Genomic DNA, 26,275 nt, shown 5'->3' with positions numbered 1-26,275 from the left:
CCCTGAAACATATAACTCGAGAATTCTACCTTTTTTATTTTTTTTGGATACAACAGACTGCTAACAGGAGGAATACATTCAATTTGACCACCAAAAGCATCCAACTCGAAACTTTGGAATCCAGAGAGAGACATCAATGCTTATTTTTCCACTCTCCTAATCCAGGAAGCAGCAACAGCATAAGCTTCAGCTTCAAAATGAACAAATATTACAGTTCTACAATTCCAAGTATGACAAATGAATATGATACCGCTCCTAACAAAATCTTGTGGAACTCGGCACACTGACCCTATTGACCAGAACATTTAGTCAACCATCACTCTTCAATCCAACAAGGAAAAATAAAATGTTTTTGACTTCTAAAAATAACTTATCCCCTGCTCTGTTCACAATGATCAAGTGAATCTAAAACCTTGAAAAGCACATCCCTGTACACCAACCCTACCTCTCCAACCTCTGCTTCTCCCTTTTACCTCCGATCGCAAATTGCTTGACAAAGAAAATCCTTCAGAAGCTGTGAAGAGTATAAAATATCTTCATGCTTCAATAGTATGCGTGAAAACAAGACCCAGACTCGGGTCTTTAGACAGAAACGCATGTATGACAATCCTCCACAATCAGATAATACTCAGAACTCACAATATTGCAACTGCAGGTTGATGTCCAACCCTGAAGCATCATCATGCAATGGAGATGAGCCCAAACAAACAAGATATACCCTGTTAGATTTTTCGGAAGATTATTATACTCCATACTTTGCTAACTTCTCCTTCACGTGGGGCTCTAAATTAGACATGCATTGCTCCCATGCACCATTGTTGAGCATCTGGGGGACAAAAATTGCAGATTTAAGAACAGAAAATATCAGAAATTTCAAATTGAACAACAATTCAAAGGCAAGAATATACAAGACCAGTCTCGTGATAATTCAAGCTTAGACATGTAATCCCCTTTTTGTATAGTTCTATATTTTCTCAAACAAGTGAAAAGGGGAGTAGCAGCCTAGAAGAGAGGGAAGGATAGGCAATTCCTATAGATGATCAAGAAGGCAAAGCATAAGCTGCCAACCACAGAAAAAGGGAAAGACAAGTGAATGACTTAAACCACTTTATTGAATTCCAATAAGGTCATCATCCCATAATGTAGAGAGAATCATGCACAAATAATGCAAAACCATGTTCACCAAAAAATGGGATAGAGAGAGAGAGAGAGTCAATCAGCCAGAGTTTCTGCAATCCAGATCTCATTACTAAGTTTATTGCGTGTCAGCTGTAAAATAAATGAAAATCAAGAAAAGATTTCTTTTTCCATTTTCACTTAATTTTTTTAGGGACTAAATACTACAATTAGTGACTTACTTGTTTATATCCCTGCAAAACCTGGCACACTTCGTTGTGCAAGTCCTCACTCCTAATTTCCTGCACATAGAACTTAGGTAAGACAGAGAAACTTTTTTGCTCCTAATATAACTTATAGATGAAATTGAGCGAGCAAGATATAACTTACATGCCAACTTGCAATGGCTTGGCAAATATAAACAAGTGAACTTAAAGCCCCTGATGGATTTGTCTTAACCTGTTAGCAAAGGAAAACAAGTTAAATATTATGTATATCATCTCCAACTATCTCCCTGGGAAAAAGAAAAGAAAAAGGAAATGCATACCATTGCGCATAAACCATGGAAGGCATCCTCCTTCTCCACGTCATCTCGTATCCTGTCAAGTGTTTTTAGCAGTTAAAAGGGTATTTTGCTTGCATAGCGAACACTGGAATCACTATGTAACATTCCTTGATTGATAAACAACTTGGATAGTAGACAACAATCTCAAGGAAAGGATACAAGGTTGTACAAAGGCAACTGGTTATCTCTTCAACATATGAAGATCTAATTCTACGTGTTAATTCTGACTCTATTAAGTCAACTAGTTCTTGCAAAAAATCAAGTGAGCTAAAACTTCGATGCATTACTGACAGATTAATCTTATGTAAATCAAACACTCATCTCTACATAATGAAATAATAAAGAATATACAATGTATCTGAAGCTATTAAAACTTCCCAAGGAACCAGCAACCTTAAGATCAAAGAGTAAATAAATTACTGCTTTATTTGCTAATAATTTGGTTCCTTTTTCAGTGTTTCGCCTTTTATGCAAACATGTATCATATTCACACGTCTGATGTTCTGAAAAACTGATACAGAAGAGCATCAATCTTTGTGGTAAAGCCAAGTAACTTACACAGACAAAGCAATGCACCAATGCTGCATGAAATGCCCCATATGTGGTGAAACAAGCTCCGGACAGACCCAAGCTAGACGACCAAGGGTGATTGCACTGTTTTCGATGAGTGATTTGTTCAGGCCCTTTGAAGCATCAAAAGTTTCAATCAAAATGTTCCATAATAAATGTGCATCAGCTTTATAAAACCGAAGTACCCAAAGAAGAAAAGGACAAGACAAATAGAATCAAAAGGCACAGAATTAACATTATGCAACAAACACAGGAAACATAATCACCTCTACATGCTGAAGTATTGGGACTAGGCATGTTATAACTGTCATCACTATGGAGGCCATATCCTTTTGAACCTGAAACACAATTTTCAACATATAACAAACACAGCTGCCCACCAAATTAAATCAGTACCTTATTTTCCATTTTACTTGTACATTTAGAGAAAACATGCAACGAGAGAGTCCAAAATGAATAAAAGTTCTCCACATAATGCAGAGTCAAGATGACCACCTAAATGATACCACCAAAAGTTGCATAACTGAGAAAAACTTCAAACTTGAATTAAGAAAAATGGTGTGCCTACACACACACGTGTGTGCGCGAGTCAAATGTCCCATTCAACAAAATATACCGAGAGCAAAGCACCATGAGACTTGACTAAGAAGATAATGCATATAGTGAATTCACATTTCCCCAATTGAAATTCCTCCTATCATTGGATTGTCCAAAGACACACACGTGTGTGTATCGCATTTTCCTATTCAACAAAATATACAGAGAGCAAAAGCTCCATAAGACTTAGTCTAAGAAGATAATACACACAGTGAATTCACATTTCCTCTACCATTGGATCGTCCAAAGATATTGTTGCCTTTCTTACCGTGAAATACTCTAAACAAGAAGAGCATAGCTCTTACCTTAATTCCTTAAATTCAAATAAATGCCATCCTAAAGATAAATACAGACCCATCAGCCCCTTCAGTGTTAGTAACTAAATGCTATCGTCAGCAATACATTGGGTAGACTTAAAGCGCAGCAAACTTTTAGAATTACTTAGACGGCGCAATCCCAGAATTTGAGAGAAAAAAAGGCCCCCAACTAAAGGCTACAGATTTACAAATTCAAGCAACAAATAATGCATTTGCCTTCCTTCGAAAATCTAACTCATAGAATTTAAGCCATAAACCCGTTTCTAAGGCTTTAAAAGGACATCAATCTACCTTGATGGCTAATTCTCCAATTGCCCAACATGCATTGTTGGCTACTGACACATTTTCCTTCAGATTAGGGGTGCTCTGCATATCAAAACTTGCAAGTGAGAAGAGATTGAAATAATCGAAAATGATGACAAGGATAGGCAGATGATTACCCACTTACCAGTTGCTTAGCTGCAATATCAAGATATTCGGACAGCCGGGAATGCAAATGAATAGGACAAACCTAGTAGAAATGACATAAATGTATCAGACTGTATATGAACTCAGGAACTAAAAGTAAGTTTGATCATAATAGGTTTAAGCTACAAAGTCATAATTCTCAACCCACCCGTGCTAGATCACCAAGCAATGCAAAAGCACTCTGTCGAACATCAGCAGCATCATCCATGCAGCATTGCAGAAGTAAGTCCCTCAAATTACTTTGTGAGACCTACAAGTAAAAGTTCCAATGCAGGGTACAAACTGAGAAATTATACAACATTTTGTCCCGAGATTTCCCTTATCATGCTAAACAGTGGATTGGCAAAGAATTTTATCATTAAATGCATGTAGAAAAGAGACACACACAAACAGCCTGGCGGCTGGAAGGGAAACGCTAGACCAATATATTTATGTGTGTATAAAACCAATTATCAGTGAGGACAACAAAATGCTGGGAGGTTTAGTCCAATGTACCATAGAAGTTAGCAACTTGAAATGCTTCCTTAGCCCATAAAAATGCAAAATAGTCTATTGAAACCATACATCAACTCACACCTTATTAAATAATTGAGCTTCGATAGAATCCATAAATATCTATAACCAAGAGAAAAACCTGGACTACAAAAGTCAATGTTCCTGAAGATGAGTGTAGTAATTTTGATGATTGGTGAGTATCCCATGCACAAATTCAACATTCTAAAAGCTGCCATCATATCTGAGGCCTCTCTATTTCATTGATCTTTCTTTTTCCCAACAAACAAGATCCATATCAAGAAGAAGAAGATTAAAAAATTTTTTGGACAATTTCAGATTTAAACATAAAAAATGGCTTTGTATTATACAAATATTTTCATTCATTGACCCAACACCACAGGAGGTCAGCAAAAATTTCAGAAAAGTACAAACATAATATTTTGTCAACCAGGATAACATCCTAACAGAATGCATTTGAAGTAGGTGAATTAACAGACGCATATAATGCCTGGAGAATTGACGCACCAAACTTTCTATTCCACTGCCAAGACCTTCTGCAAGTCCAGAGAGAAGATCCAAAGAACAGACGATAAACTCTTTATCATACTGGACCCCAGCTGAAACAGGATCAACCTGCAATTCAATGTCTCAGATATAAGTGTGCCAAAGAAGTGTGGCTGGATAATTAAGAATTCAACTTTCAATGGTACAAATTGCTCTATATGCAACAAGCTAATGCAACATAAAAGCACAAAATTGTGGTTTAAAGTAGATAGAGATCAACAGTGTGACATACCACATGATAATAATATGATACATTCAAGAATTTCTTTTTAATTTGCAAACCCAGTCATCTTTTTCGATAAACGGAATTACAGAAAGCATGAATACAGTAAGCAGGGGAGAAAAAAAAAACCAAGTAAACACACAGACTAGGAAACCATTTGAATTAATTGGAAAAGTTATCCCACAGAAGAGTGAAAAGCCCAAAAGACAAAACCATATAGAAAAGAACCTAAAGAATGAATTAAGATGGAACATTAGTTTATTATTCCAAATCACATAATGGTAAAAAATCGTGAGAAAGCTACAAAGATAGCATAGCACAAAATGTGTGTCACTTTTTAAAATTGCAAATCTTCTCACACGTGTTAGAATCCCTCTCGTTACAAATAAAACAAAAAGTAATCTGACAAAATGTAAAAGTAACATGATAAAGACCATATAAAACGTAAAAGTGACAAAACGTAAAAGGTAGAAAAAACACATGATAAAGACCAGAAAATGCAACATGTAGAAGCATCATAAACCACTTGATTCTGAATACAGTTATGTCAAGAAAACAAGGACATCATATTTAGTAAAACCTTTGCCAACTGTTGAGTCTGGATGATGTTTATGCACCTCTGAAATACAGGATGAGCAAATTGCGAAAATCCAGAGCCCAGTGCCTGAAAACAGAGAAAGCAGTTGTTTCAAAACAAAGGAGGAACTCAATGCTTCTTTACATCTTCATTACTTAAATATGTAGCTCTGATGTGCATATTGCATTATTTATTCAGCTCAAAATGGGTTTCACTGCAACCCGTAAAGTAGGCTGGGGAAAGAGAATTCTTAAAAGGTTGCATTCAGCCTTCCACATATGAAGTCTACAAGGACCAGAGTTAGTCATACAGCGGCTTTGCTAAAGTCACATTCATTGTATTCGGAGACTCTCCAACATTATACTGCAAACAACATTCCTGAAACAATAACTCCTGTACAGATAGTAGAAGGATTAATCATGAAAAGAACCTTCCAAGTAACAACTATGCCTCATTTGCACCTCACCCAAGCATTCTTTCAATAACCCCTCCATCTTCAAATTTCTCAATTTAATGCATTATTGCCAAGAAATCAATATATTTCATTCAGAAAAAGCATCTTTGCCATTTGACAACCAGTAAAAAATACTATAATCCCTTGTGACACTCAGGACTCGTCCAAAAGGTACATTTGCCCCAAAAAAAGTCTCTTACTTTCCAATTTTTCTCAATCCTTCTATTCTCCTTTCATTTTCTACTACTTCCAAAGAAGAACAAAAGGAAGCAACAGCAGTTGCAGCCATGGCCAAAAAGCAATGCAGCAGCAGCAGACGGTGCCACTTATTGTAATTCCCCACTCCTTCCCAAATGTGGTGGATTTTACCAAGAAAAACGCCTATACACCCAAACTTTTACTCAAATATTTCAGCCTCAACATTGTGCTTAAAAACACTACCACCAATGAGCAAAACCCTACCTTCAACAACCGCAAATCATCACAAATCAATGAAAATTCACTCCAAACTAAATGCTTTAAAATGTCAATACGAACCATCAAGTGATCCATTCCAAAATTTATCTCAAGGAAACGAAATTGCAATCAACAAACTAAAATATTGCAAATATTTTCCCCACCGGCAAAGTTTGACCATATCATCAACCTCCATCTCTGGACTGTAGCCTGGTATGGTGGAGGTGAATTATGGCAGAGACAACAAAAAACTTGGAGAGAGCAGGGCTTACTCAGAATTGATGGTGACAAGGAGAACAGGTGATCTTGGGGCAAATCAAGAGTCGCTTTCACTTTCACTTTTGACAGCAAGTCATAGCAGCAAAATTAAAATTCAGTTTACTCAAATAGGTAATGGGTTAAGTGCACATTTGTTAGAGGATTATGCATCTTGACTCTTGACCCTAACCCACAAAGGGGTTTAGGGGATTTTACCATTTAAAAATAAAGGTAAAGCAATTTTCCTAGAATGCCACTATTAAAAAGTAAAACTATCTGCCATGTTTCTCCTCCTCACTTTAGACACAAAACACACCAACTTCAAAACACACTTCACACTGAACACTAGAGCAAATACAGTTGATGTGCAAATGGGCCATAAGAGCAAGAGATAATCTTGTAATCAACAGCAGACAAAATTAACATTCGAAAGCATGCATAAGTTACCTTAACATGGTTCTTGCACCTCAAGATATTTAGCATGTATAGATATATAGGATCCAACTTCTCAAAGGTTTTCAGTTTCATGACCCATAAAATATCCTCTCAGATATGGATATGAAAAAGCACTCAGGTAGTGAAAAAGTAACTATTGAATACCTGTGCAATTGATGTGAAGCACTCAAGCAGGGGGAAAATATCTTTGTCTGAATTTGAAAGTTGCTGCCACTTAGCAATTAATGGAGGCATCAAAATTTCAAGATACTTGGGCTGCAGAAGTCACAATAAAGTGCAATTAGATGCGGATTACTTCAATAAATGCTGTTCAATTACAAACATGCGAAGTCTGCCAAGGTAAGAATTCAGACATGCTAATAACCATCATGCTCCATCCAACCTACCTGATTTAATTCCCGTCCAACAGCATCTGCCAATGTTCCAATTGCGTCGTATACTATTCTAAGATTTCGCCTCTGAATAAAAGACAAGGCACACATTAGACAGAGGTCAGAGAAGCATAAACAGATCCAACTCCAATATTGACTTGTAAAACACCAAAAATACGAAAATGTAACATAACAAATTAAAGAAAATTAGTATGTATGCCATTATAACATAACATAAAACCTGATATTTTGCAAAAGCACACATCAAATGCTGCAAAATGATATCCAAAAGTGGTGGTAACTCTTCTGCAGCCTCCTGAAAAAAACGAAAGCTCTCAGCTAGATCAATCTTAAGGACAATGACAATCAAAGAAAAGACATTTTTCATCAAGGAAACCTCTTCCAATGTGGCAAAGGCTGAACAAGCAGCTTCCTGCACCCGCTTGTTGTCGTCCAGTATTCTTCGTAAAAGACCCATAAGAACTTTGCTGAATTTCTCACGGCCTTCTTGCTGACTAGTACCCTGAAATTTTAGAAGATCTCCTTCAAGATCAAACCATTCCATCAAATTGAGTATGGTTGTATGTGCAACAGCATTCAGGAGATTAACAGATAGTTTCCCTAGTGTGTCAAGAAAGCTTTTGGAGCACAGATAGTTTCCCAAGTGCCACAAAGAAGGGTTACCCAAAATCCAATACGGAGTAACTACAGATGATAGAAACAGTTACACCAATTACTAGGACTTTTCAAATGGCTAATCATAAGCAGCCTTACATATCGATGGCATGAGAGACCTTCATGGTAAGGCAACTCCTTGTATGCCCATGATTTATATAAATTAAAAGCCCCAAATACTGTCCCAATTGGGTTTAAATTGCATGGAAGTTGAACCCTATACTAGTGATCCTTAATCTGCTTTTCCTAGGGCCCAATCTCTGCTTCTGCCAGTCCCTTCTATCTCCTTGTATGCATTACTGTGTTGCTTAGAGACATTGAACGTTTTGAGAACAAGATTAGAAGTCAACCTTAAAATATCACCACCTCTTAAAAAATGCTCAATCACGATCCTCTAGCACCTCTTACTACAACATGAGGACAAAATGTAAAAAAAAATACAAGTCAAACCAGCATATGCCAATGCTAAAGATCACTTACATGCACAATATATTTGCTGAAACGGGAAAGTGTCCAGCAGGAAATACTTCGTATCAAAGGGAACTTGTCATCTAAAAGAGGAATAAGAAATGCAACAATCTGCAAAGGGGGGCCAAAAAAAATTACATGTTATTTTCAGGGAAAAATACTTTTTCCCCACAAGAATTAAAAAACAAAGAATTTGGTTCATATTCCTTCCTTTAGTGAGGGAAACTACAAGATGGTAAAATAACATATTGCATTGTTTATACAAAGCACTGAAACAAAGGTAACCAATACTGCAGTTTTACTGCACAGTATAATAAAGCTTAAGCTCAATGAGCCACTTGATAGCAGGTCAGCCATTATTAAGACAACTATCGGCTGCAGTAAACATCCAACTCACTTGTATTCATCTCAACAGAATAGCAAAAAGTGGATCCAATACTAAGTTGCACAGGAGGGTAATGTGTCTAATGCACCCAGAAACTATGAGAAATTTTAGAACAATTCAATAGCAGACTAAGGCTCAGAACTTCATGGCTCTTAACATTTTTATAGATTTTTTAAATGGGTTAATCAAATCGAAACAGCTTCCATTTTCTTCAGAATTTCAGTTTAAGTTTTTTAATAAACGAAATGGAACCTCAGTTTCTCATGCTTTCTACCTCAAGGATTGGATGGGAAGAAAAAAATGATGGTACTCCATTCTAGGAGATAATCATTAAAAGGTCCCTCTGTTTTTGATAACCAGCACAAAAATGTAGTCCAAATGTTTTTCGGAGAGGGGATAGATGAAAAGAGAGAGAAGACAGCAAGGAGACAAGTGAAAAAGGTAAGGAGAGGAAAGAAGAAAGATGGGGTGAGACAGAAGGAGATGGGAGGCTGACTAACTAAGGAGAAGTAAGATAAGAGGGAAGAACGGTTTAAAATTATGTGTTGGTTCATGCATGTCAGGATTGAACCGTCAGTGGTTTCAAAATACTATTCATCCATGACTTTGAAGTGCCTGGGAAATGCATTTTTCTAATCAATAACTATGTCCTTATTTCATAAACGATTTTATCAGAAAAGCAAAGTAAACAGTTTGGTCAACCTACGCTTCTTTACATTATAAACAGAAGAAGACGTGACATCAAACCAGACCTTAATTACTTCAACTGAAATTGGACAACCATCAATTAAGGTTTTTAAAGTTTCAACTTCACGCAGACTAAATTGAGTTCTTCCAGAAGGTTCTAGATGATTAATACAATGTAAAGCAACAACCAAGGACAACTCCTGGGAATACCCATGCATTAAGAAGGGCGCACGAAAGCAACACATACAGGAAAGTGATGTAGAAAATTTATAACTAGCTTTTTGCACAAGACTTTAAGCCATAGATGGCAAGTAAATGAAGGCACTGTACACCTCTGACAGATGAGGGTAGAGCCCAGTAATGCAACCCTCAGCTATGGCACCAATAGCCAAAACCGCAGCTTCCCTTTCTTTCCATGCTCCATCATCTGTATTGCCCAAATTTGACTGCAAAGAATCAACAAAAAAAAAATTCATCTGAAGCACAATCAAGAGTATCATGTCTCTAGCACACAGAGAGAGAGAGAGAGAGAGAGCATGTGCGAGGACTCGTGCTTCTGTCTTTGTTAAGGCTCAAAGTGTCAATCCACCAAAGTACAACATCAAATAGTATGAATGAAGGATCTCCATCAGATCCCATTTTTAGGCAAAGCCATAAGAAATAAATGCTGCCTCCATCCCAATAATAGTGTCATAATTTCCTTTATGGTCTGTAGCAAAATGTTTGTCACTAACTAAATTTGTAAAGGAATCTTTTTTTTTTCCATAATCTTCTTCTTTGCTACTTGTTTAGTGCATGTAAGGGCCCCGCTGTACATATCTACAGCAGCTGCCTGCATGAAATGCATGAGCAGTCCTTTTAATAAGCAGTGTTAACATGCACACATGGAACTTCATAAAACAAAGTTGTCCCGCATGTCAAACCCATCATTTAGTTCAACCTTAAATATTATGAATGAAGGATAAAACACGAATTAGCACCCAATTCCTTTTCTAACCAACCATGTTTACTAATAATATGGAAAGCCAATGAGTGACAACTAATAGAGGACAAAGGGAGTAACAAGCTGCAAAATGGAAGTATAAAACTACACTACAACCCAGAGAGATGCAAAAAACACAGGCAGGCTGGGTATGTATGGGCAAGTTACCTGAATAATAGGCATCAAAGTGGGGAGAATCTCATCGCCAAAAACATTAGAGAGAATATCCAGAGCAGCTGCACTGCATTTTCGCAAATTCCAACTGTTCACAGTGTCATCATCCTGAGATGAGAAAAACCACAAGTATCATGCTTTGACAGTTTAGTCAAATCTATTTGAAACCCTTCGATGGAGTCCATTACCACCCCAAAAACATTACTCTCAAATACAGGACTACAAGGCAAAAACAAAAGGCGCATGATGGTAGAGGCAACGCAACAGTACAAGAAATACAAAATCATATCTCATTCAAGCCTTTTCCCCGATAGCCCTTCTCCACCAGGAAAATGCCACCCAAAAGATCAAAAGCATGCAAGTCAGACTGCCAGAAAATTCACATGCAAAGGTTTCCCAGCGTCAGCCCAAAATTTGATCTTCAAACACCAAAAGAAATAGTTGGCAAGACCAAGAGATGGCCTGGTAATGTTTTGTCCTTCATGCATAAATGGTACTATTCTAAATTCATTTATGCTCATTTTTATCCTAGAGAAACCCCTTCAAAGAATGTGAAAAAGACAGAAAATCAACAAGATGCTTACATCATCTTCTCCATCCTCCGATCCATGAAAGCGTGATGCATGAAAACGAGGCTTCAGATCCTGCAGGTCACATTTTTCTAATAAGAAACATTCTGTAAAGGTGTTGTAGCAGCATGTCTTTGCATTGGTTGTGAAATGAAATGACAGAGTACCTGCTCTCGATCTGGAAGAGATCCATCTTCCTGCATATATCTTATGAAATTAGGAAAAGAGCATGACAACAAAATGGACAAAAATATCAGTGACAAGATAAATACAACAATATAACCTCAGCATCCACTAGCGATTCATCATCATCAGCATAGGCCATATTCGATAGCAAAACCTACAAACACAATATCGGTGTGCCACAAACATGATTGCCTCTCCATACAACACAATGAGTTAGATTCAACTCAGAAACAAATAAAGAGGACCATACAGGAAGAAGCCGAGGCAAGAAATCCCTCAAGTTGTCAGGCGGCAACTGGGTATCACAATATGCTGACCTGTCAATCACCAGCAAAGCTATTATATTTTGCAAATAAACACAAGACCTAAGAAAGTTGCATGTGATTGAATCATATCAGCATGTCTGTCCCCTGGTATGCATGATGAACGTAGGAGTTAAGGAAAAATGTAAACCAATAATCAATCTTCTTTTGTTAAACCCAGCACAAGACAGCAACTTAAACTCTTGTTATAACCTACAACTAAGTAATTATTAGAACATTGCAATGAATAGAAATATGAGCCAGGCCCTAGTTTAGGACCTTTTAAATTTATGCATAGCATTGTACATGAATGCGACAATTATATGTTAAGTCAAAAGCTCCATGAGATTTTCGCATGAATGAGACAATTATATGTAAATTTAAAAGTTCCGTGGGCATGCACTACACAGCAAAGATGAAGTTATAATCTTAAATTCGAAAAGGATGCAGTTTAATCCCCAAGAGAACAAAAATTTTGTTTGAAGCATTTAACTTTTCAGGTAATTACTGTGAAAAAAATATCTGCATAATTCTTCTCAGTGGAAAAAGCTACTATTTTCATACTTTCTATTACCCAACAAAAGGGTCAGCACGGTACTTAGCCTAAAGAAGCATATTTATGTGAGTACAAGCAACATAGGAACTCAAAGCTAAACATGGAATAAGACTCATGGTCCCTGAAACCTTTATTCAATAAAAAATCCTCCAAATCCCAGATCAAGAACAGTTAGATTGATGTCATGTCAGGGAACCAAAACAAGTGCACATCCTTAATCCCATTATCAATGTAGCTACATTCAGCAAGAAAGCCTGCCAGAGTTTCACTCTCTAAATTATATGATCTAAAGCATACTCTCTTTTCCACTAATCCACCATGTAGTTAGCTTAATAGTGATATCCAATCACTAAATAGTCATGGCAACACCGCTCAACCAAATTTGAAATTGGCCAAAAGGGCTTGTATACCACTCATATAGTCAAACGCAAAAATGCACACATTTGAACTGTTAGGAGCTCAATGACACAGAAAAATCCAGCATAGTCTTCCAGCAACCTCAGCTATAATAAACAAACAACATAAACTTGTCAACATTTGAAGGGGAGGACGAGAGCTCAAACTTACCAAAATTCACAAGCTTCAAGAGCCACTTCATCATCACGGTCCTTGTTGACTTGTAACATATACTCAATTACATTCCTCAAATGTGGCTGCAGCACATCATTAATTAATATCGATGCAGCATGATAGAAATGGCAGAAATTCATTAAGGGATTAACAAAATAGATCCAACAATAGAACATTTAAAATAAGCAAAAATTAACATGACTTCAAATGAAACAGTAAAAACATGGACATCAACTAAAGATTACGATATTGAGTAGAAAGAAATATAACCTCCAAAAAATCTGGACGAACATCAATCAGCTGAACAAATGCAGAACAAACCTGTCCAATCCAACAGCAGAAAGCAAACAGAACAAAGGAAAAGTAAGTACTTGAAGTGAAAAAAAAAAATGATGTTACAAGGTCCCTAAGTGGTCAGGTCAATCAGTAAAACAGTAAATTGTCATTTAATCAAGAGTTCAAGGATAAAAATGCTCATGTCCAACTGAAACTTGTTCACAATTGTTCATAATCTCCATTAACACAAAAAATGACACAATAGCAAAATCAGAAAAATGATAACTACTAAAAATCAACACAGGAGGGTTTGAGGAAACAAGATAACATAGTACATGTACATGAACGGTTTCTTAGCCAATGGAAAAGAAAAATAAAAAAGTGAGGCCAGTGAAGTCATCATAATTGCATAAAAGCCCAGCATATATTATATTTCAACAGCATCAAACACAGAACCAATTCACCAAAAGTGCTTACCAACTTCCGAACCTCCGGAGCAGGATCATTAGCAAGAACAAACAAACCTTGCAAGTATTTATCCATGGATACATACAAAACCTGCAAAGTTGAGGCGAGTAACAATTGAAAATCAACTAAGATGTAGATGGCTGAGGAATGAAGAATGAGAAGATTAAAAATTCAAAGCTGTTTGCCTTGTACTCACAGTTGGCATTAGCATGATGTATTGATTTACAGAGTTTAATGAAAGCTTTCTTAGAGAAGCACTGGAAGACTGGAAAAGCTGACAAAGCACAAGAAGAAACATCTTGTGAGTTCAGTGTGCAAAGACAAAGGCAAAGAAAGCACATAATTTGTTGCTAGCCAACCCTTCTAAAGAGCTGGGGGAAGGATGGTGGGAGAAAAGAGTAAAGGGCGAAAACAGAAGGCTACCTGGAGAAACCTTGGAAGGAAAACATTAATGGGCCGTTCAGATAATCCAGCAATATCAGAATCCAGTACTTGGGGTATATCCTCACAAATCTGAGTAAAGCCCATATGTTACACCATAATTTATAGAAAAGACAACTTATGTTTTCAAGGCACACATATCACCATAACCATCAGAAAAAGAAATCCAGAACTAGATGCATAAGACTCAATAGAAAAAGAATGCATACTCCTGTGTTTAACAGCTTTGTAAACAGGGTGCACGAGAAGGGTAGAGTTACCTTGGACAAAGCATCCATGGCACCATCCATGTGATTCAGATCATTACTATCCAAACACTTTACCAGGGCATGAAGCAACTCAGGCCAGCCAGCAACTCCACCAATCTGAACTAGTACACTAATGATTGTTCCGGCTGTAGACCTGATGTGCCTATCAGCAGCCCCTAAACAAGGTAGCAATTCTGTTTTGATGTACTGCTGATTTGCTGATGGCATGGTATTAAATGTAGTCCTGAGGTTATTCTTTAGAAGCAACCCAGCAGCTTGCCTGACATCCACTGATTTTCCCTGTGACAAACACCCATCTAGCTTTTTATAGTGATGGACTAACCAAGATTTACAATTCCAAGCAGTAATTGAAGACTTCAAAATGCATCCGAAGGACTACTCTTCCGACTCTTTGCTGTAATGTTAGCCTCTTTAGATAACAAATCTAAAGTAGCAAAAGCATTTATCACTGCCAGTCTACACAAACAAACATGACACTAACTTTCAAATGAAACGTTAACTATAAATGTCGAACTCTTGGCTAATATCGAATTAATCCTGCATTTCACTGACTAGGACTCGCAATAAATTCAGTCAGACAGTACCGGTTAGAAAATCTGTGAACTTTCCTCAAATACTACTTGCTACTAACAGAAACGAATTGGAAACAACTGACTCAAATAAATCCCACATACAAGGATCAGCAGGCCGTAAGCCATCTTCCAAATCAAACACAGGTAGCCAACAAGTGACGTAATAACAGACTGATCGAAAGCTCAAGGAATTAATTTAAAACTCTTAAAAGTAACTACTACCAGTAGTCCAGGACCCAACAGAAAAAGGGCTATGGAGCCACCACAAGAAGGATAAGGAGTGTTGCTTGAGTGCTCAAAATAAATAGATACTATAAGGAAAGCAAGAGAGGCAGAAAGAGGAGAGAAAAAAGAAGACCTGAGCACGAGCGAAAATGAAAGCGAGGTAATTATTGAAATCAGGAAACTGAGAATAGTGCTGGAGTTGCTGCCAAATCTTAGACTTATCGGAAGTCGGAGAAATTTGCTGCTCCAGCAATCCGCAGATCTCCGTGAAACCTTCCTCCTGCGCCTGCCAACTTCCATTCGCATTGCTATTAATATTCGCCATCTTCTTTTCTTCTACCTCTGCTTTTCCAGAAGAGGAATAAATAAATTCTCTTCCTTTCTTGTTTATCTATGTATCAGTTCAGATATGTTAAACTAACGAAGAAAAATCTTAAATGGGGAGAAAAGAAGGAAAGGGAAGGGGGCGGGGGAGCGATGCAGAGCCGACGACGACGAAGACGGCGAGGAGGCTCTGTTTGGGAGAGAGAGAGAGAGAGAGAGAGGGAATTGGGTTTTGTAGGCCTTTTTCTGCTTTATCAGAGGGTTAGAATCAGACAGGTACGGGCGAAGAGAAACTGGTTTATCAGCCGAATTGGAACTGACTTTTAGCTCTCATGGTTTTCAAGGACAGTCCTCTAAAAATTTTAGGCTTAGTTTGGGAGTTTATAGGATAGAAAAAGAGCAGAAGGGAATACTTAATTAAGCTACGAGAGAAGAAAAGATATATTGTTATATTGTTTGGAAGTTATAAATTAGTAGAATGATTTTGAATATGAAAATCGCTAAATATTTATTCAAGACCCTTCTAAGTAGGCTTTTAAAAAAAAAAAATTGACAAGCTTCCTCAAACTTCCTTCCCATTTCCTTTTAATTTGGAAGGTAAAGTTTTGGTTACTATTTATCCTCTTAAAATCCCTCCATTTTCTTTCTTTTCTTTCTTACTAAAAACTAACAAATGAAGGAAAACTAAAAAATGAAGGAAAACTTAACTTTCTCTTCTTTTCCTTTCTTTTCTGTCCAAATCCTCCACTCCCAAACGAAGCCTAGGGTGCCTTTGATAAAATATAAATCTGAAAAATTGAAGTTTGAAATCTGAAATCTGAATCCATTAATATTGAATTGTTAAATATTAAACCTAATGCATTTGAATGCATATCATATTCAATGATAAATAAATAGCTTATTATTTAATTTTACGAGCAAATTTTGTCTAGAAAATTCAGTACCATTTAATTAATTCAAATGTTCAATTTCTGATTATATATGCTAAGATCTAAATTTATTAAATTAAAATGCTGAACTGAATTATCGAACAAAACCTTAACCACTTCTTAAACTTTGTCCCCTGATTATAAGCGTCATAGAGCAACAGCTCTATCTTTCGTTTGAAGATAAATAAACCAAAAAGAAGAAGAAGAAGAAGAAGAAAAAGAAAAAACTTCTTAATTCACCAACTGTGGCAAAAATTAGGAGGGCTAGTAATCATCGGTTTCCTCACAACAAACAAAAAGGCAATGATTGGTTTGTCGTGGCAACAGTGTGAAACAAAGATGACTAAAGGGCATTTATCAAAAGACAGAAAGCTTTTAGATTATTTCATAAAAATGCGACTCAAATTTACATTACAATCAGAAAATGTCAGTTTTCCATTTCTTTTTCAGAACTTCGACGCGACTGAGATCATTCTAAGCAATCGGAGGAGGGCAAAATTCATATTCATTTTTCTGATAGTGTATCTAAAATTTAATGACAACGAGAATTAGATTGACAGATTGATTTACATTCGAACAATATCAATCATTTATACACATCTACTCTATAACTGTGAAAGTTACATGTCTCTAATCTGGACAATCTTGATATTTTCCATGACAAATTGCTCAAGAAGCTTTCATAGAATGCCTGTTCTGTAGAAAAGGAAGAAAGAGTTCCCACCCATTCTTTCTTTTTCCACAGGTCCGTCCGGTCCCAAAAATGTGTCAATTAGGCTCATTCATCGCCGGCGCACAAACTTGTGAGCTTATAGCCCTGAAAACATAGCGAGCGCAACCGAAACTTGAGAAGAATACAAACTCCAAAGCTGTGATTGGTATGTGAAATGCCTACCCATCCGTATGAACAATGCAAACAGAATATATGTCCAAGTACTAAAAATTACATGGATCTTATAGTCATGTCCTATGAACGTGTATCTACCACGGCCGAACATAATTTTGCTCCTTTCTTTCTGTTACAGAGTCCGCAAGCTGGTTAGGGAGTGAAATTAGAGCTCACGATCTCAACAATTATGAGAAGCAGTCACTGGATGTTGACCACTCGAAGAACATAAACCATGATGGCTTTGAAACTCCAATTCTTCTTCTTACCAGTTACTTCTGCTTCTGAGCAGCCTGTCCTCCGTGGAACATCATCAGAAATCATCCAAACATCAAAAACACCAATTATCAAGTCATCCAACTATCTTTCTTATCCCAATTTGATAAGGAAATTCAGCATTCTAACGTTCAAAGAACAAATTGATGAAAATGACCAGTACAGACGCAAGAACCTTTTCCTATTGCTATTCTACTCTTGTTCATTTTTATTATACTTTCTTGAATTTGTTTAACAGCGGTCGCTTGCAGAACACAAAACAGATATAAGCATACATGACACAACACCATAAAACGGTACATCAAGAAAGAAGAAGATAAAGCAATTCACACTAATGAAAAATAAAGGAAAATAATAATTGCATTTTTATGTCATTCATTCCTGTGAAAGCCTATGAAGTTAATTACCCAAATATCAGCCAACTTCACATCCCTGACAGCCAAGAATTTCCTTAAGGTCATAAGTTTCCCTAACATATAAGTACTCTAAACCATAAAAGCACCCAACTTTTCGATCTAATTCTTAAGAAACCTTCCCCTTTTTAAGAAAAAGTTTGGGTGGGTTCGGTTTCGGTCAACACCACGGGTCAGGACGTACTTCTGAGACCATAGATCGCTTACAGAGGTTCTTACAGATCTCTCATCAACACAAGCCTCACATTAGCAGTGGGATTCGAACGCACAACCTTTTGAAAGGAAGTGGCCCGTCCTTGTTAACTGAGCCAACTTGTTGGCTCTTAAGAAACCTTCTTAGAAGTAGCTTGTCAACATCAAAAGTTAGAATCCTATGTTCCTACAGTGTTATCTACTGAAGATGAAGTCATTTCCTCAATTAATCGATAAAATTAAACACGACAACACTAGCAAACAAAAAATTAGATGAGCTCCCATTCCTAGTTGCACGACTTCACATAGACAACATACTAACCGGTAACAAACATACACAATTAATTAGCAGCTAGAGAATTTTTACTGTTATGGAACTGCCAAGAACAATTACTCCTTTCAAAGACTATTCGAAGGTGAACAAAGAAGCATCATGCTCAGGACCAAAATCCATGACACTAACACCCAAAAGCTATTTAAATAAGTGATAGCCATCTCCCTTCACTAGGCAAGTTTCATGTTATAGCCTTTCATAGCAAAATTCTGTGAGGTTACAAATTTCCTAAATTCAAATTATAGGGCTAACAAGTAGAAAAGAAAGGGGAAGAAAAACAGTATCAAAAGAAATATAAGATCATAACAATTTATTTATACCAAATATGATCAATAATATTATAAAAAATTATCAAACCTTTCTCAATTTGTCTAGCACTGAATCTTCAAAGGCCTGATATCCAGCACCCACTAAATTATTGAGTTTCGGTTCATCAGGTTCCACACCATCCTGGGCACAAGAGAATATAGGAGTAGTTTGAGCTGGTTTAAGCGGCAAAACTAGTAACGGATTGGATAAACTGCCTAAGACATTTCCTACAGCAGCAACCTGCAAAATGGAAATTGGTTAGAACAAAAGAACGACTATCCTTAACTTTCATTTAAAAAGCTTTTAAATACTCACAGCTGCATCGTTGGAAGCCATCACAACAAGGGCTGAACCTTTCTTCTTAGAACTCTTAATGACCACATCTTCAACCTCACCAAACCCTTGAAAAATTTCCCTCAATCTATGAGCACTATAATCTTCACCGACCTTTTCCCATGACACCTTAAGCACCTTCCCTTTATCTACAGTTTTCCCTCCATCACCAGTATTTCTCTGTGGCGATTTAGATGTATCCTTTTGAGGGGTAGGGGTAGCAGAAGATGCCTTGTTAGTGAACATTGAACGAATTCTGGCAATCTCATCTTTCAACTTCCTAGCAATTCTATCCTCCTCTTCTCGAGCTCTCAACTCAGGGTCAACAGCAAAGGCAGCTCGTTCCCTTTCTTCGAGATCGGACATCATTTTCCGTCGCTTAGTATCCTGTTGGGATTGGCGTTGAATCTTCTCTTTCCTTATACGAACCAAATCATCGAATAATTTCCTTGCTTTTTCATCCTTGAGAATCTCATATGACGTCTTCAGCTTTTGGAAATTAGCATGGGCATTTGGATCATCGGGTCTCTTATCAGGATGTAACTCCAACGCCTTCAATCGATATGCCTTTGAAATTTCTTTCTCACTGAGTCTTGCCCCTTCTTCCTCCGATGGCAGGCCCAATACGACATAGTGATCTATTTCAATATCCATTTCTTTTCTTTTAATAGTGATATGCTGCGCATCAAGAAGACAGACAATTCAGTATTTTGTAAGATAAAAAGAAGTAATTACTGTCCTGTTATGAAAGAAATTATCATCAATACCCCAATCTTTAAACCCTCGCACTCTTTAGAAATCCAATCCTAGTTCCTATACTACAAAACGAAATAATAAAAATCTTCATTCAATTTTTACCAGCTGCAGAATTCGACGAAGTAATTGGCTTAAACACGACAAAGTAATTCGCATAATAGACAACAGCGGATTATAACATAACCTACCTCACGACAAAGTAATTCGCATAATAGACAACAGCGGATTATAACAGTGAAAAACCAAAAATTATAAATTAGGTTGAACATAACGTAATAGCATAACCTACCTCCTCTTCTTGTCAAACCGCCGTGAAACAAGTCGATGGAAGCTACCGGTATAGACCAATAATGCCAGAAGAGACCAGCACAGATTTTGCCAAATGTCAAGACAGATAGCTGAAGAGGAAACTGAAGCACTTATTCGATTATTCGCAGACGCGATGTCGGTTATTACTGGCAGGAGAAAACAGAGGTTGGGTGTGGAAACGTCTCCTGTTGGGATTTGGGGGTTTAGACTGCAAAACTTATTTATTTTTTTTTCCTCCTTTTATGCTTCGAGTATAATTTTTTGTTTTAGAGATACAAAGGCCTCGAACTTTTAGGTTTGCATACGTTTATTATTATTATTTTTACTCTCTCAGGTTTTAAAATTGTACATGTATATCCTCTCATTCATTTGAGTTTATTGATTTTTGCACAAGTCTTTTTTTTAAAGAAAAAAGTATAAATAGAAAGTTTTGAATTTAAAACCCCTTACTTATACTCTTTTCTCTTCTTCTAGTACCACTTAATCCAACCACTAGCTCTTGGGCTTGGTGGGGAACCTTACCTCCCACCAAAATGCCACTCTTGTGGCTCTTCTTCAAATCCAGACGGGTGCGCAACGCACCCGTCTGGTCCAGTGATGGTTCTGTCCTCATCGATCCCCCGTAGGCATTGTGTACCATTTGGTCCGGTGGTGGTTCTGTCCCCATCTGTCCCTCGTAGGCTCAGTTGAGCCTCCCCCTAATTAGAGTAGGAGTAGAAGTAGAGATGACAATTGACAAAAAAAAAAGTACCACTTAATCCATCCCATTCTCCGAAGGGTAGTCGGATAAAAATGTAAAATGTACACAATCACATTAAGAGTTTTTTATTCAATACAAATTAGGTATCCATGACGTGAGAATTTTATTGGTATAAAACTATGGGAGAATTTGATGTGAATTGTGCATTGAAGTAGTTGGAAACTATAGTAAAAAAGTGAATAATTGTGTTACAGTAGCATATTAGAGAATTTCGTGCCAAAACTTTCATTAACATAATAGAGTATTTTTTTTTTCTAAAATAATATAGTACAATATTTGTCAATCTTTGATTCTTAATATGATCGTATTTTGCGAGATTCATAGAAAATCAAGTCCAAAGTTTGATACTTACATTAAAAGCAAAGTCCACATGTATAACTTCGTTAAAATTTGACTCCAATCAAATATTAATCAATCTTTAATCAACAGCAATTAATAGTTATTGATTAGGCACGAATAGTCATCAACAATAGTTGGTGGAAAAATATGTCAAAAGTATGCTGCTTGAGATAGGTTTCATTAGAATGTTCTTCTTTTGTTAGATTTTGTTTAAGTTTTTTCTCCAATTAAAATTTATGGAAGGGTCAAACTTTTTAAAATGTTAGAAACTAAAAAATACAATTAATAATTGAAGGGTTAAAAGTACACAAAATTAAATGTTAGATGGTCATCATGTTAAGAAAAGTTGAAAAAACAGAAAAGTACTATAAAAAATTCTTTATTTACTTCACTTTCCAAAATAGTTATCGTATTTTTCCCCTTCCAAATAGGATCATATAAGAAGCAAAAAGATTTTTTATTTTTTTTTGGTTTTTATGGAATGTTTTCAGTCTAAACTCGAAAGTTATTTTTTTTTCTTAAAAAAAAAAAAGGGAACGTTTTCCCGTCCAAAGTCCCACCGTTTAACATCTTCCCCAGTTAGTGGAAGGTTTCAAGCCTTGTCGGTGTCGGGGTTAGGCTGTTTGCGACGTTCATAAAACGGCGCCGTACCGTCAAACTGAAAAGCGGAAGAGACGTATAAATAGGCTACTGTAGGGAGAAACGACGATCCGGAGGCGCCCTCTTTGGGATTCAAGGTTCACTTTCTTCTTCAATACAAAGGTATTACTGCCGGGAAATTTCTGCATCCTCCCCACAACTCTCCCGGGCTACCATTCAAACCAAGCAATTCATTGCCAAGAATTGAACTTTGGCACAATATATCAATCTCTAATTCATTTTTTAGTTTTCATTTTTTTGTTATTTTTTTTTGGTGAATATCACAGAATCTCTCTCCTTTCCTTTTTTATGTTTTTTGGGTTGTAATTGTTAGCTTTCTAGTACGTATATCACTACAAATTGTCCAAAGTAGATCCAAGGGGTACATTGAGCTTTGTATCTTCAGTTGAGCTTTCTTCCTGTCAATTCTTGCTGAAACTTTCCGCTAGTTGAATAAAAATCACAGCTCCTTTGGATCCCTCCTCTCAGGAAACTTCATTCTGCTATTTGTCTAATCAGTATTTGGGATACCCCGAATTCCCTGAATCCTTTATGCATTGAAATGGACAATGATTTTCAACGTTCCGTTTCATTACGGGCCAGTCGTAGGCCGGACCGAATTAATTTATCCTACCAGAAAGGTAACAACTTTTTTTTTTCTTAAACATAATCCGTTGTACTACTATTTTGTTGTATTTCTCTGACAATTTGAGTATTATTATCATGATTGTTATTTTTTAACTTTGTGGATTTGTATACTTTGTGTATGTTTCTTAGGTGGTGGTGGGAACTCAGCGCCAGATTTCTCAATGAAGATTATATGGAAGAAGGGTTTCATTAGATTGGTGTTGGTGGCTGGGATTATTTGGATGCTACTTATCCTTTCTGCTGTGCTGTTTCATATTTGGTCTTGTCAATCTTCTCTTGCTTTCTTTTCAGGTAGTCGTATTTTTTAAACTCATTACTTACTTTTTGGTTTTATATTTCTCGATTCTTTCTTGTTATGCACACTGCACGCTATTATACGGGAAGCATTAGGTTTTCTTTGTTATTTTTTCCCCTAAAAATCCAAAGAGGGAAGAGAGGAGAGATGCTTTATTGTAGCTGATACCGTCAATGCTCTGAAAGTCGAGAAAATCGTTGAAGTGCATAATGTCAACTTTATTTACCATAATAGGGGAGTAGCAGTGTTTCGCCATGAGTTTAAATGAATTTTGAAGTTCGTGTAACAAGTAGCTAACTTTTCACCATAAGGTAAATAATGAAAATCCCTCATTAGGCAAGGATAATAATGCCTTTAGGGTAGACATAAAAGAAATATCTTAAAATGCCGTCAGGAAATTGTCAGCACATTTGCCCACACTCCAGTTTAGTGTGGAATAGAGTGGTGGATAATGTATAGAAACTAGTGTGCTTTCTGATGTTATTTTTTGGTCTGCAGCTTTTTGTAACAAAGATAGCAAGGTATTCGGCAAGCTACACACAATGGGTCTTGTTAGACCACCACACCGTAAGATCGCTGCTGCTTATCATTGCTGCTACACACGAATCTCTGTTTCCTGATGTCCATAACTAGTATTTTTGTTCTTAATGTTTCACTAGGCTGTCCAATTCCTGTCGCTGATGACCCTAATACTGTAGTAATTCCAAAAAGAGGATCCCCTGAGAGATTTGTTCAAAGTTTATCCTATATAATGGAAGATGACATGGCTAGTAATAGATCTGAATCGCCTCCTCTCTTTGGAGGACATCAGACCTGGAAACAAAGAGATAAAAGCTTCAAAGTAAAGCCTACGATGAAGGTAAATAACACTGGTCCTTGCACATTTTCCCATTTAAATCTGACATATTTTGCTTGAATCATGTTTAGTAGGTCAAAGGACTATTACAGTTTGGCATGTAGCTCCTGTGATTGCTTTGAGACATGTATTCTTTCTTCAGGTGCATTGTGGTTTTATGAAAAATGGTGGTGCAGAAATGGACCCAAAGGATATCGAATATTCCAAGAAGTGTCGATTTGTTGTTGCATCTGGTATATTTGATGGATATGACCTACCTTATCAACCATCCAATATAAGCCAGCGCTCGAGGAAGCTATTTTGTTTTCTGATGGTGGTGGATGAAGAATCTTATAACTTTATCAAGGGAAATGTTACAGTTAGAGAGGATGAGGCTGGTGGGCAGTGGGTGGGTATCTGGCGTCTAGTTCTGCTGAAGCATCCGCCTTATGATGAGCCCAGGAGGAATGGAAAGGTTCCAAAGATATTAACCCACCGACTATTTCCTCAAGCACAATACAGCATATGGATTGATGGTAAAATGGAGCTTATAGTTGATCCGTTGCTAATTTTAGAAAGGTATGGTCCTTTTAATAATTTATGGTAGCCTAAACTATACTGGTTATTCTGTGTAAAATGCGGTAGGATTCATCTGTTGTTTGGAATTGGTTTTTGTCTTGGCTATTTATAACATGGTAAAGTGTTGGGTAGGACAGAGTTAATACCAAAGTCGGGGAGAGGAAGGATTGCTTTTCGTTTGGTTTTAATTTTCTGGGCATTGTTCATTTAGTATTTGAATAATGGTAGAATCTGCGCACGATTTTTAGGTCAGGTATAATGCCTCATTCTGTCATGATCAACTCACCTCTGGCAGTAGTAGTTTGGAGAGTTAGATTTTAAATCTGTATGCGACATCATATATATCATAGTTCTTTAACCTCAAGAATTTCTGTTGCTTCAGATATCTATGGCGGGGGAAGCACACATTTGCAATTGCACAGCACAAGCATCATAGAAGTATATATGAGGAGGCTGATGCTAATAAACGTAGAAAGCGATATGCTCGTCCTCTTATAGATCTCCACATGAGAATTTACCGCTATGAGGGGATGGAGCCATGGAATCCAAAGAAAGGCACTTTGAGTGGTATGAGAACTTCTCATTTTGCTTCATAATTATTGCTTGCTTTTATCTATGGAGAGAATTACTAAAGTCCTGCTTGTAGTACCACTGTTTGTTTTACTGATAAAAAAAAAAAAAAAAAGGCTAGCAGCACTTGCATTTCTCTTCATCATTCAGCGTTTTAATGGTGTATTATGCTCCTGACAAAATTCCTATTCCTTGCAGATGTGCCTGAAGGAGCTGTTATCATTCGCGAACATACTGCTATGAATAATTTGTTTAGTTGCTTGTGGTTTAATGAGGTTAACCTCCTTACGCCAAGAGATCAGCTGAGCTTTGGCTATGTTGTTTACAGGTTGGGAGGTCTCTTCAAATTTTTTATGTTCCCAAACTGTGAATACAGCTCAATTTTTATTCTGCACCCACACATTCGGGAACATTCGTCCCCAATAGAGTGGGTGAAAACATTAGAGGAGTTTGAGAAAGACCCTAGCTTGAAAGAGACTAGGGGAGGATTAGGCTTGTGGAACCCTTATCCTGGGAATCTTGATTTTGTTGTGCTACCACCTGTAGCTAGAACATCAAAAGCAGGATAACACGTATCTTCCTTTTTTTTTTCCTTTGGGTGATTGCTGAAGTTTTTCACATTATTGGTCGTTTACCATTTTTCCCCATTTTTCAGGAGAGCATGAGTAAAAAAAATAGTACGAGATAATTACAATTTCTGACTTACCTTGGTTAATTGGTATAGACGATGGTTTTCACCAAGGAAAAAAAATTCATGGCAACTTTAACGGGGAACCTCTGTATGTATCATGTATGTTCAAATTTGGTTGTGGCCTTGCCATGGTCCTTGGTGATGTGCAACAGCTTTTCATAGAATATAGGATGCGACTTGATTAGTTAAATCAGAAAATCATCAGTTAGTACCACCAGCTTAAATATCTGAAGCTTCAAGCTACGGGGGTTCAGGTCGATTATTAGTCAATTTCTCATGTAAAGCATCTTTATTTTTACTGTGACTTTTTATCTTTGGTAAATTCCTTGGGCAGAAAATTTCAGGAGGCTGAAAGTGTATTCATCCTAGACATAAATTTGTATTGCATCAGAATTTGTACAGCTGCATTAAGCTAAGCTAAGCTGAACTTGAACTTTTGTAATCCCGCACTCCCGCGCACTTGTCCTATGGCTATGGGACACAACTATGATCGAACCAAGTAAATTTGGCCTTAAATGTGATTGCTTTTCTTCGTTGGGAAGGATCAAGCAAGTTTTCTCACCTTT

The 26,275-nt window shown here is 37.0% G+C and overlaps 3 protein-coding genes across 5 annotated transcripts; 1 reads left to right on the top strand and 2 right to left on the bottom strand.

Annotated features, from left to right (window-relative positions):
- Positions 1–55: 55 nt before the first annotated feature.
- On the bottom strand, positions 56–15,916 carry LOC113710618 (transportin-1). Of its 2 annotated transcripts, XR_003452931.2 has the most exons (30): positions 15,426–15,916; positions 14,487–14,774; positions 14,209–14,298; positions 13,982–14,059; positions 13,795–13,875; positions 13,312–13,362; positions 13,039–13,124; positions 11,864–11,930; positions 11,711–11,767; positions 11,595–11,624; positions 11,443–11,502; positions 10,853–10,966; positions 10,035–10,148; positions 8,643–8,741; positions 7,885–8,010; positions 7,729–7,803; positions 7,503–7,574; positions 7,261–7,371; positions 5,496–5,579; positions 4,654–4,761; positions 3,782–3,883; positions 3,614–3,676; positions 3,457–3,531; positions 2,518–2,589; positions 2,240–2,364; positions 1,664–1,715; positions 1,507–1,575; positions 1,359–1,418; positions 640–826; positions 56–514 (listed from the first exon to the last, which is right to left on the bottom strand). XR_003452931.2 is itself a non-coding variant. In XM_027233732.2 (29 exons), exons 1-29 carry the CDS (start codon positions 15,615–15,617, stop codon positions 743–745), a joined length of 2,685 nt encoding a protein of 894 aa, XP_027089533.1. In that variant the 5' UTR covers positions 15,618–15,916; the 3' UTR covers positions 56–742. The 2 variants fall into 2 exon arrangements, 1 of the variants encoding a protein (XP_027089533.1); XM_027233732.2 differs by having other exon boundaries at positions 56–826.
- A 1,160-nt stretch (positions 15,917–17,076) lies between these two features.
- Positions 17,077–20,551, bottom strand: LOC113709267 (uncharacterized). Its single transcript, XM_027231991.2, has 4 exons — positions 20,334–20,551; positions 19,271–19,966; positions 19,004–19,195; positions 17,077–17,724 (listed from the first exon to the last, which is right to left on the bottom strand). The coding sequence occupies exons 2-4, from the start codon at positions 19,940–19,942 to the stop codon at positions 17,704–17,706; spliced, it is 885 nt and encodes a 294-aa protein (XP_027087792.1). The 5' UTR covers positions 19,943–19,966; positions 20,334–20,551; the 3' UTR covers positions 17,077–17,703.
- A 1,526-nt stretch (positions 20,552–22,077) lies between these two features.
- On the top strand, positions 22,078–25,610 carry LOC113709335 (probable hexosyltransferase MUCI70). 2 transcript variants are annotated; one of them, XM_027232083.2, is made up of 8 exons: positions 22,078–22,214; positions 22,581–22,732; positions 22,869–23,030; positions 23,533–23,601; positions 23,694–23,893; positions 24,033–24,448; positions 24,831–25,015; positions 25,217–25,610. In XM_027232083.2, the coding sequence occupies exons 2-8, from the start codon at positions 22,654–22,656 to the stop codon at positions 25,585–25,587; spliced, it is 1,482 nt and encodes a 493-aa protein (XP_027087884.1). In that variant the 5' UTR covers positions 22,078–22,214; positions 22,581–22,653; the 3' UTR covers positions 25,588–25,610. The 2 variants fall into 2 exon arrangements, with proteins under 2 accessions (XP_027087884.1, XP_071922411.1); XM_072066310.1 differs by having other exon boundaries at positions 22,869–23,033.
- The last annotated feature ends 665 nt before the right edge of the window (positions 25,611–26,275 follow it).

This window comes from Coffea arabica, chromosome 9e (genome assembly GCF_036785885.1).
Source record: "Coffea arabica cultivar ET-39 chromosome 9e, Coffea Arabica ET-39 HiFi, whole genome shotgun sequence".
NCBI lineage: Eukaryota > Viridiplantae > Streptophyta > Magnoliopsida > Gentianales > Rubiaceae > Coffea > Coffea arabica.
This window is presented reverse-complemented; position numbering and strand designations above follow the sequence as displayed.

What these genes read in the sequence shown, in the direction of transcription:
- LOC113710618 (XM_027233732.2), bottom strand. Translation starts at nt 15,617, where the DNA reads ATGGCGAATATTAATAGCAATGCGAATGGAAGTTGGCAGGCGCAGGAG. An exon ending in TCATTTTCGCTCGTGCTCAG is followed by an intron (nt 14,775 to 15,425) that starts GTCTTCTTTTTT and finishes TGTTTGTCACAG; the next exon opens with GGAAAATCAGTGGATGTCAG. An exon ending in CTTGAAGCTTGTGAATTTTG is followed by an intron (nt 11,931 to 13,038) that starts GTAAGTTTGAGC and finishes GGTGATTGACAG; the next exon opens with GTCAGCATATTGTGATACCC.
- LOC113709267 (XM_027231991.2), bottom strand. Translation starts at nt 19,942, where the DNA reads ATGGATATTGAAATAGATCACTATGTCGTATTGGGCCTGCCATCGGAG. An exon ending in TGGCTTCCAACGATGCAGCT is followed by an intron (nt 19,196 to 19,270) that starts GTGAGTATTTAA and finishes TCCATTTTGCAG; the next exon opens with GTTGCTGCTGTAGGAAATGT. An exon ending in TGCTAGACAAATTGAGAAAG is followed by an intron (nt 17,725 to 19,003) that starts GTTTGATAATTT and finishes CACGGAGGACAG; the next exon opens with GCTGCTCAGAAGCAGAAGTA.
- LOC113709335 (XM_072066310.1), top strand. Translation starts at nt 22,654, where the DNA reads ATGGACAATGATTTTCAACGTTCCGTTTCATTACGGGCCAGTCGTAGG. An exon ending in TCTTGCTTTCTTTTCAGGTA is followed by an intron (nt 23,034 to 23,532) that starts GTCGTATTTTTT and finishes TTTGGTCTGCAG; the next exon opens with CTTTTTGTAACAAAGATAGC. An exon ending in TCTTGTTAGACCACCACACC is followed by an intron (nt 23,602 to 23,693) that starts GTAAGATCGCTG and finishes ATGTTTCACTAG; the next exon opens with GCTGTCCAATTCCTGTCGCT.